Below are 15,643 nucleotides of genomic sequence, written 5' to 3'. Positions count from 1 at the left end.
CAAAAAGTGTAGCGCCTGCTTTTCTCATTAAGACACTGAATATTATTCACTTTCCCCCAAAAGTAGGAGTTGCCTGTTTCCAAATGTAGAGGGCAACAGTTCAAGAAGGAACAAAAGGCAAGTGAGTCTTCAGGAGAAAGTGTGAAGTGTCTCTTGCTTCTGCAGCAGTCTGGAAAGAAAATGATGGGCAGCTTGGGCAAAGTGCTGAACCTGGAAAGAGTCACAACTTTTATGCAGCTGTTACCTTGACAGAAATAGTGCTTCCACCTCAAGAGAGGGGTCAGGATTAAAAAAAACAACAAACATTTGGAGCATAAGCCCAGTGACTTGCAATGAGATTTGTACTTCTAAGTCACCTGGGTGCATTTGAAAATCCCAGCTTCAGTTTTGTTGGCTTTGGACCCGGAGTTAATTCCTTAACTCTGGTGCACAGAGGCCCGAGCTGCAGGGAAACGACATGTGGCGGTGATGCCAGTCTCCTAAGACTATAAGAGGAGAGGAGTCCAGTCTGTAAAATTTAACTTGAGGGTTGGTTCATTCTCTGTGAAGATGGAGCTGTGTGTTCAATTTGGGTCAAGGTATGCTGTAAATGTTACAAAGCTTTGGTGATCAGACATGGCTGTAGGCTGGGAGCGGGGTGGGGAATCAATGGCTTACAGGGTGGGTCAGAGTTATACCCAGCTCTAGGGAGCACACCTCAGTATATGCAAGCATTATGCGATTTCCCTTGTACACAGACAGTAGTATTTAATGATGCAATGCAGGAGGAATCTATCAAATGCAGGACTTGAACAAAGCCGTGCTGATGCGTACACTAGGATGAGGAGCAGTGGATATCTCATCCTAAAGAGGGGTCTGTCCCAGGTTGGGATGGCACAAAATCAATAGAAGTGGGGTCCAAAGATACCTTGGAGGATCTGGGCCTGGGGTGATACTTGGAAAAGTATGAGAGCCTCGATGTTCACAGAAATGCACCTGCTTGCACAGGGCATGTGCTATGGCTGAGTGTGCAACTATGGTACAGACTGTTTTGTGGCCATTTGCATGTACAGGCTGTATGTGCATCGTTCAGAAAACCTGGGACTAGATTTGGGGATAGATTTGCCTGAAGTCCACAGGTCTTTATATTGCCAAAGTGCCTGCAGCATAACTCGGAGGCAGTTGTCACTCGAGCCAAAAAGGAGGATAGAGGTGAACAGCATGAGTCAAAGCTGCCAAGGAGGAAGTCCTAGTGCCACAGTGAAGAAATCTACATTATTGCACTGCTTTTCAGATAAAAGCTAGCACAGGAGCTCTGAAAGGTTCTGCAGACAGGATTTATTATTAAAAGCCAATTGTGCTTTCATGTAAAATCCCAACTGACTGTAGCCTTATGCTCATTTTTCACTCAAAATGAACATGGATGAAACTACACAGTAAAGGATATGCTCTTCTGGAGCCATCACTTTGTAACCTAAGTAAATAACTGTATGCAAGTGAACCCAATCTGCCCAGTAGTGGTTAGGCTACTGCCAGCACATACACTGAATCTCCTTTGCATTTCAATTAAATACACAAACAGGGAAGAGTAGAAACTGCAAATCAGTTTGACTTGCCTGAATTAAGAATTCAGTGCTTTTAAATTGAAATGGACTTTCTGCCCTTAATTATATTCCAGGGCCTCATGAAAACCTTTGTCATAAATAATTAATTAGAGCAAGGCTGTTGGCCAAGAAGTAGCAACAGCAAAAGACGACAGTGGACTTGCTGGTCAAATTGCATATGTAAAAATATTCTTTCTTTCTTTTCTCATCTCACATGTCTCCTTGTCTATGCAGCTGTGTCCTCATCCCAATTCCTTATTGCACTGATGTTGCCATTTGTTGGTTGATCCTCTGTTTTCAGATGTTATTTGAATTCTGGCATGCTTCACAGTTTTCACGTCAGCACAGGAGCTTTTCTGGGACTACTGGTGCTAAAGAGGTGAAGAGGGGGCATTTTACAAACCTACGGCAACCTAGGCCAAGTTATGATTTGGGATCAAAGCCATTTGAAACTCAATGCATTGCACCGTTTTTACTAAAAGTTGATGCTTTTGATTGGCTTTTGCTTTTCTGACCCCCCATTTGAAACAATACTTAGGAGAGGCTAAGATCTCTCAATACTTAGGAGAGGCTAGAAACCAAATAAAATGTCCCCCAGATCCCAGCCAAATGAAGCTACCACAATTTGGTAATGCTCTGATTGGTGGCCTTCAACTACATACAACTTTGTAGAGAGCTACACTGATACCAGCTTATGCAGACATGTGTTTCCTTTCCAGCTACTGCATACCCCACAGAAAGGGATTTCAGACCATCTTTGCTTGCAGGCTTTTTAAGGTACTGTGAGAAATCTGCAAACCGATCAGAATATTCGCATCTACCTTCTGAATTAGACTACTTGAACCATGTGATGTGGTTCTGGGAAAGGTGACTATAATCCTTGGATGGCTCCTCGGAGTCATTTTCAGAAGATGGAGCAGAAATAGCAGAGCTCGGGAAGGATTACTGCCATTGCATAAGGCACTGGTAATATTAATAGCTCTCTGAAATGCTGTTTACAAAGGACCGGACGTTACTTTGATTACCCATGAATATAACTTAACGATGGGAGAAGTGAAGTTCTGGAACAGTCTTCCAATAGGTACTGTGGGAGCAAGAAAACCTAGCTCCTTTTAAGATGAAGCTTGATGAGTTTAGGAAAGGGATTTTCTCTGATGAAGTGGCCTACGATGGCAGGAGCTAGGGATTAATGATAGTGATGGCAAAACGGAGGCACAGGAAGTTAAGTGACCAAACCAAGGTGATAGACTGAGTCAAGAGCAGAACCAAGACCAAAACCTTGCATTCCCCGGGCCTGCAGCAGGGATCACATGGCTGTCTTTTCTAGTCAGACATCTCTTTTTCCTCTTGGTTGTATGTGGTGTTCAACTGATCAGATTGATTCTGTCAAGTATAAAAGACGGGTTGCTAAAATAATATTACTTAATAGTCTGATATGATCATAATCTGAAACATTAATTAAACAGTGATGTGAAAGATCATTCAGTCAGTTTGGAAGGACTGCCAGCGGCTGCTTTTCCCCATGAAATATTTCAATGAACTAGTAACAAGGATGCGCTCCTTTTATGGCTAGCTGAATCTGCTGCCCAGAGCACAGCAGGGTAAAAATCAGGGGGGAACTACTACATGTGCATTAATGTGCTTGAGTAACGAGCATTAAGGGCATTTGTAGATGACACAGGGGTTTAATTCTCCCTAAACTGAAACAGTGTTTTTTTAAAAACACCGCTTCAATTTAGGGTGAAATAAACCCCCGTGTCACGTACACCCGTGTCCTTACCGGTCTCTCTGGTGGCGGGGAGGGGAGAGCGAGCTGCGGGCAGGCAGAGCGCTCCCTTAGCTGCGGGGGGGCTGGTGCTTCCCTCCGCGGCAGCAGCTGCCCCCACCAAGCAGCGCCTGGCTTGGGCAGTCCTGGGGGGCACCGCAGCTGTGGAGGGAAGCACTAGGCCCCCACACAGCTCAGACAGGCTCCGGGGAAGAAAAAAAAAAAATCAGGTTTGCTGTTTTTCCCGCCCCCCTTCAGTGCATCCTGCCGTCCCAGGCCACTGCCGGGCTGCCTGCTAGGGCTGGCTGCAGAGCCCCTGAGCCATACGGGGCCATTCCCTATGTGGCTGTAAGGTAGCGAACTAAAACTCCTCAGAGGTGTTTTAGTTTTCTGTGCCCCAAAGTCATTTAGGGTGCATGACGCTATCAAATTTGCTACAATGGCTGGAATTAACATGCAATATGCAGCCCAATTTGCAAACTGCAAACAGCAACACCATTAAAGTGGTGCAAAAGGGCGTTTAACCCACTTTAATGTTGTTGTCTACAAATGCCCTAAATCTAGCACGGCCATCGTGAGTGACTAGGAAAATGCACATTACCCTGTCTTAATGCACATTAAGTAAAGAGTATGGGGCACATCTACATGTGGGCTTTAATGCACATTGGTAGAGGTGATAAAAGATATTAGACCAACTAGATTTTTGGAAAAAAAATTGTTTAATTGCAAGCTTTTGGGCACAAGCACCCTTCTTCAGGCATAGGATAAAAGACTGTAAAAATTCTCCCAGGTAGAAATGAAAGTTCATATTTCGCAGGAAAGTTAAAGGTTACAGATGTACTTGGGGGGGGCACTTTAATTAGCAAGCCGTGCTAATTGAAAGTGCCCAATGTCACGTGTATCAGCATCCCTGCACTGAAAAATGGTGGTGAGGCACTTTGAATTAAAGCTCATCGAATGAGCTTTAGTTCAAAGCACCCCACTGCCATTTTTTCAGCACGGGGCTGCTAATACACATGACTTGGAGGCTGTTGGAGTCTTAATCAAGTCTCCTCCGACACGCTGGGTTTACAGCACGTCAGAGCAGCCTTGCTGCATGTCTATAGAAGCTCCACAGTTTTAAAGTGATGCTTAAAACGCATTAGCCTATTTTAATGCACATCAACTGACTAGCATGTTTCATACACATTAAAATAGACTAATGTACATTCAAACACGTGTAGACACACCCAGGGAGTCATTCAGGGACAGCTGTTCTGAAATACCTACTCCATGCATGCACATTTGTTGTGGAATAAAAAACAGGTTATCCTAACCTAGAAAAAATGGCAGTCCTTTTCAAGAATAAGCGTGCCCTCCTGTGGGTTATTGCAAAGATTTATTTTGCTTTAAATCCATGCCATACCATACTCCAGAACCAATTTCCTGGGTATTCAAGCCCTTCATACAAGGATCTCTACTGTGCATGGTGCCTGAGTTGGGAATGCAAAGTAGGAGAAATGCCCTCGTGCCTCTGCCCCCTCTTGTGAACCTGTACAGGACCTGGGCCTCTGTCTTATAGCCGCTCAACACAGAAATCGGGGCTGCGGTTAAGTAGAGCAGCAAAATGGGTCTAGATATGCCCCTTTAAAATATGTTCCTTCCTGCTTTGGATTCAGCCTTGGAATAGGAGACTCTCAACACAGTGCCAAAGGGCAAATTTTAAAGTAGCTTTAAATAAGCCCTCCTAAGGCTCAGGAGCTTATAGAACTCGAGTAGCCCAGTTTCTTTCTTTCCTTCTAGTTTTTTTTTTTTTCCTAAAGGAAAGGTTGATTGCTAGGCAGGTTTTCCCATGAATCCACAGCTCTGCTAATCATGAGCACTTCAGTCTGGTGAAATAATATTTCCCTTGCATGGGCTACTATAAAAACAAGTTCTGCACAGTAGGCAAATTTAAAATAACTTTTAATTAACATTTAAGACACAGAAGTCTGATCATGCAAATTCATCTGCGTCTCCTCTCTCCAAGCCTGATTGTTCCTGATTGAATATGATAAAAATAGGCTTTATATGAGTCAAGTGTGGGCATGGATCTCCCTTTACTTCCTCCTCCTCTCTGATTAAGCATTTACGCAGATAAAGTGGAAACCCTTGGACAGCGATTAATTGTATCCTGGGTTGAGCTGCAGAAGGGCATCCTGCCTGGCAGGCAGTTACAGATTTCACTGCTGTCTTTCAGCGCATAAAACAAAACAGGGGGACAATTCCACCATTTCTTTGGCTTCTATATAGCAAGCCCACTGCAGACTACCCAGCACTGCCCTGTCAGAGCCCAGCTGTAATCTCAGAAGCACAATGGTCATCAATTTGCAGGTCCCAGCAACTCTTGTTAATCTTTGAGATTAGATTTGATGCATCGAAGAGGAGGATCTAGTCGGGGGTCTTAAAGATCTATGCAAGTACATTTCAGCTGCAGCGATTCCAGTCCTTATGGCTACTGGGTAAGCATGGATAAGAAATATTTGGACTAACTGGGGGATTACCCATATACTTAAAAAGTGTCAGGGAATATGGTCCACTTATGGACAAGAAGGAGGTTGAACATTATACAGAATCAAACGTCCAACTGTTCTGCAACTATCTTTGAATCAGTTTTCTAATAAAGCTCCCTAGTGGACTTTTTGACTTATTTCACTCGACAGCAATTTAAACCAGCTGAGGATGTGGCTCGCTTCTTCCAGGAGACATGTCCTGGACTTGGCTCTATCAATTTTGAAGGAACTTCAGGTAGAAAAGGCATAGGCGTGGGGAGGGGGATGCTACAGGACAGAGCTAATGCACACTGCTTGGGCAATGCAGAAGAAGCTGCATGACTATTGCCGGTGCTGCACCCATGGCTCTTTTGAGGACAGAAGATTTGAATGCCTAGAAGAGCGGTTTTCGAACTTTTTTCATTTGTGGACCCCTTAAAAAGTTCCAGTGGAGGTGTGGACCCCTTTGTACTGTAAGTGTGGTTCTTCACATACTTTTCACTGATCACGGTCATCTTTCGCAGACCCCTCAGACATAGTCTGTGGACCCCCAGGAGTCTCTGGACCACAGGTTGAAAACCACTCTGTCCTAAAGCCCAATGATGAGAGTTCAAATTCCCTAAAGAGCCTATGAAAAAAAGCAGGGGTTCCTAATGTCCCTAAGTTGGCAGGAAGGTTTTTGGTGGGTCACGGCCCTGTACTAAATAGGACATGGTTGAGTATCTATCAACCAGCATCTCAGGGTTTACAGGGTACTGCAACATTTCAGTCTCCTGGTTCCCCCGTCGGTGGCTGACATCTGACATACTGCTTCCCCATTGCTCCCAGTAACTGAAAAATCCTGTCTCCTACCTAGAGATGGCAAATCCTGCTCTTGCAGGGCTTCAAAAGAGAAAGCAGAGGTCTTCTTTTCATATTATAGAGCTGCCTCCTTCTCCTTGGCCTCCCAGGTGATATACTAAGGGCCAGGATAAATAAACTGCCCTGCTTTCCTTTCAGAAACCAATCACTCCTGGTTTTTATCATAGCATTTTCATTTTATAGGTTTCAGGAGCTCTTGCCTGACTGTATGGCTTCCCTTTCTTTCCTCATCTAGCACAAAGCTTTTATGACAACAACCGCATGGTATTTTTTTGGGTGGTCTTTAATACCTTTTCCAATCATAATAGAGGCCAGGCACTTACTTTGATGTGTGAGACTGGCACTCATTAATCTGCCCTTTGCACCTGAGCCTGTATTTGCTGTATAATTACAGTGAAATCTGTAAGTGCAAGCAAACTATTTGCCCCAGTTGCACAGATGACCCCTGTTTCCGACTGCGACCATGGCTGTTTTGCTTCTTCTTCTGTCCAGTTGTTAAATTTTACATAGTCGCATTAATTCCTGTGGCTGCACACACGGGCTGTGACACTAGCATGTTCCAGTGTCCTCCTGGGCTACATTTATATCCAGAAACTATTAAGTTTAAAACCACCCAGTTTGAATGACAGGTAATTTAGGAACACTATAGGGTGTACTTTTGTGTATTTCTGTGCTGAATATAGTTCCTGATTTTGCCTCATCTGGCAACGTGCCAAGAGCAAACCGCTATTGCAGTTGTTCTGCCTATTTTGTTTCTCGATTGAATTTCAGCACAGAAGTATTTTAAATAACAATATGCTTCAATCCCTCAAAAACAGACCCTAGTCTTAAGAAACATGGGTTGCTTCTTTACCTTCAGAAGCGATGTAGATTTATTGGAGTTTTTTTTTTTTTCTTTCCCCTTCCCTTTTTGGCATTAAAATACACTTTCAGAGTCATTGAGGGGAACAAGGAAATTCAGTTCAGGTTTAAGATGAATGAACAGGCTGATAATGTTCCTATGCCCATCACAAGAAATGATGCTACTCTGTTTTTGGAGCCGCTCGTACAGGGATTCTGACAGTATCTGAGAGTATACAGAAAGTCATCTTTACTAAAGCACCACAAAGCAATATCATTGTAAAATGGCTTCGGGTTTGAAATAGGTATAGTCCCCCTTAATACTGGAGAAGGCTCTTCTGGCCTCACAAAACTCTGTTTAGAGATTGGAATTAGGGAAATAATGGCACCCATCATTCCTGCTTGGAGGAAGCGTAGCATTTGCTGACCCATTAAACCTGATTCTGTGGGTAATTGTGTTGATGGCTTTTATCCTTCCTGGGTCTGACATGCTGTGACTTTAACTGCTCCAAGTTCATCTGAACGCAATTCACCATGAACTTCCTTTCTATGAAATTCAGCCCTGCATAAACAGTCCTGGCTGGTTTCATATTATAGAGCCCTTTACCTCCTACAAAAATCACAATACAAATAGGTTTCTTCCCGAAGACTGTCACATGGTCACATGGCTACTCATAACCTGGTTAGCACTGGAGCCAGAGCGATGACAGTAACTTAAACTCCATAAATGAACTTTTAAGTTGGAGACAGAGCCCGGGCAATCTTTAAGATCCATCATCTGTGCTTAAGCGACTTGGCCACTAGATGTCATCACTTTTTCACTGAAATGAAGATTAAAGAAGTATTTACCTGGGAGTATAAGGGGGCCCCAGAAGCATCAGCGTCACCCACCCTTTTCTGGCACAAAGTCCGAGGCTTGGGATGTTGCAAATCAGATTGGGCAAGACATTATAAAACATACAAGAAGGAGCAATCCTACTGGCAGGGACTAGGACCATATGGCCCACGACTATATAAGGTTGGGATAACATTTACAGCAGACCGAGGCACAGATCCTCAAGGGCAATTAACTCCCCTTAGGGACCTATGTTCCTTTGAGGGCCTGAGTACTCTCATTTCAGCTGTTTACCTCCTGGTGATTTCAACTCTCCCATTGATTTAAACTTCCCTGAGATTTGGGCACCTAAGAAGGAGTTAAGTGCCTAAATAGCTTTGGTGAGCTGTGCCCATGTGCCTCGCAGGCGAGATACTGGGATTACTAAGGGACTTCCTGGGCAGTGCCGAGTTCCCTGAAGGCAATGGGAGATGAAGGAAGTCAGAACCTCAGATGATGCTCTTGGCACCTCATCCATCTCAGCTAAGTATCGAGCAAACCGTGTTTTTTGGCAACAACCATGAAACCCACTGGAGCTTGGAAGGTGGAACCAAAGGCAGCATCTGCTCTACAGTAAGAAATACTGAAATACCATATATGATGGAGTGAAAACGGAGCGTCCTAGGATATGATGCACATGCTTTCTATACACCTAAAAGAGCACTCAAGTGACAGACTGCAGGGCAGATTGGGCTGTGCATGGTGCTGAGGAAAAAGCCTGCAGCCCTGTTTCCTTACTGCCGCTTTTGGTCATCAGACGAGGAAAAGGCCTGTTTTCATTTAAAAATCTACTTTCCCCTAGCTGGTGAAATCTGGCTCGACGGACACCACTCATGCTAATGTAAACAGTGGAAACGTACTAATTCCCCGTTTATCGGTCTTACTTTGTCATACGAGAACCTACGTCAGTTTAATTTCTCATGACATCACTGGGCACGTTTAGGACACGGCACTACTTAGATCCCTGATCAAATGTTGACCACTAAGCAAATCTTTTTGTTAAGAAATGGAGTAAGTCATTTTACCTCTCACCTTTTCTTATGTACCCTTAGATCACATTTTCTCAGCCTCTGCATTTTCTCCCTCCACACAAAGAAGCCAGATTAATAGTCTTAAAGCACAGAATAATAAACACTTTTATTGCACTAATACATGAAAGATGCTCAGCTGATGAAAAACAGATGTGTCATAGTCCAGATACTTATACTACCTACACATACACACAAATAAGTCTATTATAGTTATCAGGAAAATTATACAATTTACTGGATAATTGTTCCCATTCAGACTATTTACTACTACTTTTGAAATTTTATCCACTCTACTAAATCCAAGAAATCTCTTGTAGCTCAGGATTTAACTCCAAAGTAATAACTCTGATATGTCGACAACCAATTGCTGTGAAACAACTGTATCCTCCTTGGTGCAATCAGACACAGTCTGCTTGCCATATTCTTTCAGCTCTTTTAATACCTCAGTGAAACTGGTAGCCAAATAGTTTTGCTAGTTCATGAATCATTCTCCTTTCCCCCCCTCCTTTTGCTGGAAGTCTTTGTTACACAGTTATCTATCAAGTCCTTTCTGTCTGCCAGACCAGCAAACAGAGACGAGTGATATCAAATGTCCATGAATTACAAACACGTTGCATGTCCATGCATCATTGTGCTGATGTATTGATACTTACAGTGCTGGTAGTGAATTCTGGTGGATTGTCATTCACATCTGTCACCGTAATGATTGCAGTTGCTGTGTTTGAGAGACCATAGTTAAGATTTCCTTCCATATCTGTAGCCTGAACGATGACTATGTATTGCTGAACTTTCTGGAATAAAAAGAAAGAGACAAAAATGCTTTGCTTTATGTTTTTTAAATGTAAAGCTTTGCAATTTTTAAATTGTTTTTTTGATACAATGCTTTATCTTTTTGCCATATATTTGCAGCTTAAAGGCAAATCTAGATGTTATTTAGACTCCAAATGCTGATAACTGGGGCGGAGGAATATTTACCATCAAAACGTTTTCAAACTGAAAATTGAGTTGTTGAATAGTTTTGTGGGACACCCACTTCCCTCGGAAACTTCACGTTTGCTTTAGAAAACTGAAAAGCCTTAAGGCAACATTCTGTAGCTAAAAACGGGGGGGAGGAGAGGGGTTTCTTTCTTTTTCTTTTTTTTTTTTTAGTTAAGCAGTTTTTGGCTGAAAAAAATGTTTAGCAGTTAGTTGCTTGAAACCCAAACATATTTAGCATTTTGCTTTTTGTCAAATGGTGAAATGTTGTGCACTCGAAATATTGCCAAAAGCTAAAATCCAAACGGGATGTCAAAACCTTTCACAAGCCCACGTCCTCATGTTCCAGCCAGCGCAGGGAAGCTGATTTGCTATTCACAAAGTGTTCTGATACTCAGTCACAGAAGGTTTGATACAGAGAATAGCTGAGATTCACAACAGTCAGAGGTAATTAACAGTAAATTAACTTCAACTTTCTGGATGTACCAAACAATTTGGTTCAAAGAGTACTCTTAAGTGGCAAGCCTCGCGTATCAGACATAATTCACTTAATAGACTGCTGAAGGGAACTTAGATTTTACAGCTATAAGCTTGATATAAGAACCTGAATAGAACAGGACAGAAATTGGACCTGACCCTCAATGCGCACAAAATCCCTGGGAGTCAGCTGTATTTATGAATACTTGTCTGAACTGAGACAAGCCTCCTCACCTTCAGAGTTGAACCTAGTGATAAATCTTTGTTTTAGACCTGCACAATGCCTTATTAATGTTTATATACAGAGTGCTAATCACATGTAAAGCAATTTTTAGGTAGTTATGAAAACAAAGTTCTTGCCCTGAAGCATGTACAACATAAATTGTGTGCAGAGATTGAGGAACCGACCCAGTCAGAAGCAGTGCGACTGCGAAGCAAAGCAAAGCTAAGCCTCAGCTTGCCTCTCTGCAGTGCTGGGAAAGACGCTGCAATGGCAAAGCCTTTTGGACCTCCCCCCTGGTTGGCAAGATTGGCTGTGGGAGGGGGGGATGCCCCCAAATTGGCAAGATTGGCCATGGGGGACCCCCCCAGTTGCTGACTGGTCGCTGAGGGGGGGTGCACGTGCCTCCCCGACTAAGGTGGCACCAGTTGCCCATGTCAAGCAGGAAAGGATGGAGGCCATGATGGACTTGTTCAAGGTACGAGAGACTACAAGGATGTAAATGGAGACACAAGGCAACTGACTGCTGGTGGCTTGGGAGAAGTCAAGGGAAGGACGAAGGGAGTGAAAGGTCATAAAGGCCGGGTGTTCCCCAGGAACTACCTTGTACAGAGCTTAGACAAGCGGGACAAAGAAGGGGAGGGGAGGCAAAGGAAGTGAACCGAATGGGTCAGATGGTCATCGCCAGAACAGCTGGCATTGGTAGAACTCAGCCCATGCTTTTGTGGCGCAAAGGAGCAGAAACTCTGCATAGTTTTCACCTCCCAGTGCTAGATGTAGCTGCTTCGATTCTAAGAAAAAGGAGTTTCTGGTGAGAATTAGGTCACGGTTTCTTTGTCCCTATTCAGATACCGTTGCAATACTGTAACCGATCTTACTTTCTCTTCCTCGCCGGTATTAACTGGAGGCCAGAATTTCAGCCTTATCTCAACTCTGGCTCTTTTCAATGACCAGTATTAACTTTCTGCTGGGTGTAACTGTACAAGACACCACGCACCAGGTTTCACCAGCCCATTGTAACTGGAAACTATGATGGAAGCTATAGCAGGTTCATGTAATTTCATAGTGCTTCAGATGAGATCTCTTGTTACCAAAGGAGCAACTGGGCAAGGCAGAGGACTGTGGACCAGCAGAGTATGGTAAAGCTTTAGTTCTCCTATCTGTAGGGAGAATACAACCTACTTTCCATGCATAATCCATTAATGTTTATAAAGCATTTTGATATCCTAAGGATGGAAGGGCCTGCATCATCATTATTAATGAATGAAATCTCTATTTATTTATTATTAATTTCTCTGTCTCTCTAGAGAGAATTTATGTTACCGATATTAGGGTTTGTAAACAGCCCAAGTGTTCCTACAGTGAGTTAGCTTTAAAATGTGGAAGAGGGAGGAGGGCAGAAAAGAGATTTTCCACATAATGCTGGCAATCAGCTTTGAAGTAAATTAGAAAAATAAGCTGGAAGTCTGTATTGCAAACTACACGCCAATAATGCACTTAAATAGTGAAACCACCTCTAATGTTCACCACTGATGTGAGATGTGAAGCCAGTAATTTAAAGTTTGTCTTATTTGATGGTATAGCTGTCGCACATTATTATCAAGGCTTCAGTGCCTCAGTAACCACAGCAGAAGAAAAATGTTCCTTCTTTTCCATCAAAGAGCGGGGCGATAAAACATTCGTCATCCGTGGGATTTTTTTTTTAAAACTTTGCAGTCTTCTATTTTACCTTGTTTGCAAACTGACTCTTTCTAGTCGTTGGGCTCAGAGGTTACCACCTACAGGCTTATCGAGCGGAACAACCTGGGACTGTCAGAGTCACTCACTGCTCTTGTCTCATCGTCTTGCCTCCAGGCAGGGCACTGCAAAGGCAGTTTGGTTTCTATGTCAAAAGCAATTCTGAAACTCATGACACTGTTATGCAAACTTTCATCTAACTCCAAGAATGAACTACTGACCTTGCATAAGGTCACACCAGAGCTATATGGTGCTTTGTCATTATGGGCTCACTTCAGCAAAGCTCCCATCGATACTAGTTCTTTTCTGCTTTACTTTGTTTCCTTTTTTTTATGCTGAAAGTTATTTTAAAATCCCTTTTCAGAGGTAAAGAAAATATTCCAACAGAAGACCACGGAAAGGACTGCAAAGTCTCACTTAGGAAGCTGTTGCCATTGAACCACTGCTCCTTTGGATATCCTGAGTCCATCCTTGCTAACTTGAGAGTTATGGTACAGCTTTTTAAAAAAATTATTTGGGAAGGTCCCTGTTGTGAAATATCTAAGTGCACTGTAATAAAAAAACCCCCGTAACATAAAACCTTATGTGAAAGTAAGGGAAAACATAATAAAGAATAAACTAATTAAATATAATACAAAGTCAAAGTACAAAAAATAAGTAGCAAAGGGACTAATTTAGGAGTGTGTTGTCAACTAACCCCACCCACTGAGAGAGAATTATCGACATGGAAGAAATACAGAGAAAGTAAAAGAGAAGTGGAGACAAAAACAAGGGAAGGGGATCTTCAGAAAGGCAGAAATACAATACAGAAGTTGAAATAATGGTAGTCTTAGCAGTCAGCCTTGAGGAAAGTGGTGGAATCTAATTTTTCACCTCCAGCCTAACACTAGCTCTGTGACCCCAAGCCTGGGAAGCCCTACCAGGTCCACCTCTAAACTGAGCACACGCAGCCCTAGTAGCTACATCCCTAATCGTAGCCCAGCCTCCCCTGTCTTCCACACCCCTAATCCTAGCTTGGTGAGCCTTAGCAGCTCTACCTGGTGACCCTAACCCCAACCCAAACCTTGGCTCCAGAGCCAGTTAGCCATTACCTTTGAAACGTAAGGTTGACATACCAGCCTCACCACTTACTCTACCTCTCTGAGGCCTAAGAATTGCATCCCTAAAACAGGGATCTGTAGCAGGTTCAGGACAACCCTAGCCTGGAGAGCCCTTCTACTACTCTCTTAACCCTAACACAAAGTGCCTAACTGCATGGCTCTAATCCCATTCTCAACCCTGATCCAAATCCAGAGAGCCCTAGCAGCCACAACTCTAATTCTAGGCCAGTTTTAGAGCTGTTGAAGTCAGCGAGGGACTCCAGGAATTGGGATGGTATAATATATATAGGACTCTTTATAGAGAAAAAATGGTCATTTCATAGCGAGAAGACTGGAAGACCAGTATTGGCTGTACCTACTGATAGTCAAGGGAGCTCCTGTTGTCTTCAGTGGGCCCACTTAGATGCTTGAAATTAAAATGTATATAAATGCTGCATGCAATGGGGTTGCAGGGGTCAGCATATGGGCTATCATCCCACAGAAGTCCTAGCTTGTTTTGAAGTCCCATCCCCTGTTTGAGGAGTCAGGTAGGAATTTAATGGAGCACTGTGCACGCTTGCCTTCTGAAACTGGGAGATTTCACAGTGCATCAGGAGCAACCCACAGCACCACTGAGATGAGAAAGTACAATTTCCCATCAGCTTCAAAACGAATATACGAAATGCTTCATGCTAATTACTATAAACCTTCTGGGGCTTCTCTTACTTGTTACATGACAAATGTGGATTCCTGTTTAGTGAATCATAGTCAGATGCCTGTGGACCATATAAAGTTTGTCTCTGGAGGAATAGTGAAAATTCAGATTTTCTTCTGCTCTTTATGTATAAACACCTTGGGAGGGGGAAACCCTTTTTGTCCAAAAATCACTCCATGTTCATGTGACTAGGGTTTAAGGGAAGCGGTTTCATGTATTATGACCTCTTTCCTCAACACAAATCAATATCCCTGAGCTGATGTGCTACAAAGCCAAAAACAAAGGAATCTGTGACCTGGAGAAGATTACAGTTATTATACGTGGCTATCTCCATCAAGATACAGATGGGCATGAAAGATTCCTTTTCCAAGAACCTGACTCGAGTAGAACAAGTAACTGCCGTGAGAGGCTATAAACGTGTATAAAATACACTTAGAAAGAGGTTCTCTATAGGAGTTAAGCCCTTTTAAAACAAAATAATAATGTGATTTCCAGTCTCAATTTTCAAAAGCTCATGCACAATATTTTTATAGACACACACCCACGTGTGTTTCCGATTTATACATGCAATTACTATAGATCACATACAAATTGGGTAACTGTGTATGTCAAAGTCCAGAAATGAAGTGATTATGTGATTAAATTAATCCCCATTTGTGGACAAAGGGTTTGCAAAATTTGGACCTACATTTTCAAAGCACTGTACAAATATTTGCCAATTAATTACCAGTTTCCTAGGAGTGGATGACTTGATATATTTAGAATGATGCCTGTTATAGCAACAGAAGGTTACAAGGGTGTTGCTGCAGGATACATTGAGTAGGAATCTACTGGAAAAAAGAGACGGAAAATGTATAGTTGTTAAAAAGTCTTACTTCGTTCCACAACTATCCTTACATCTTTTGTTCTCATATTTGTGGGGTTTTTCACCTGCCCCACAGTACGGCAGTAGTATCAAATGCTAATGGGACCACAA

The 15,643-nt window shown here is 42.8% G+C and overlaps 1 protein-coding gene across 2 annotated transcripts in view; it reads right to left on the bottom strand.

The window, feature by feature from the left end:
- CDH4 (cadherin 4) overlaps positions 1-15,643 on the bottom strand; it is a 617,364-nt gene that overhangs the window by 53,793 nt on the left and 547,928 nt on the right. For both annotated transcript variants that reach the window (XM_090064612.1, XM_090064613.1), the window contains exon 8: positions 10,118-10,255. In XM_090064612.1, coding sequence (XP_089920738.1) covers positions 10,118-10,255 — 138 coding nt within the window. The remainder of the gene's footprint in view (positions 1-10,117; positions 10,256-15,643) is intronic.

This window comes from Crocodylus siamensis, chromosome 10 (assembly GCF_052110815.1).
Source record: "Crocodylus siamensis isolate JL-2025a chromosome 10, ASM5211081v1, whole genome shotgun sequence".
Lineage (NCBI taxonomy): Eukaryota > Metazoa > Chordata > Crocodylia > Crocodylidae > Crocodylus > Crocodylus siamensis.
Note: the sequence above shows the minus strand (reverse complement) of the source record. Positions and strands in the feature narration are given on the sequence as shown.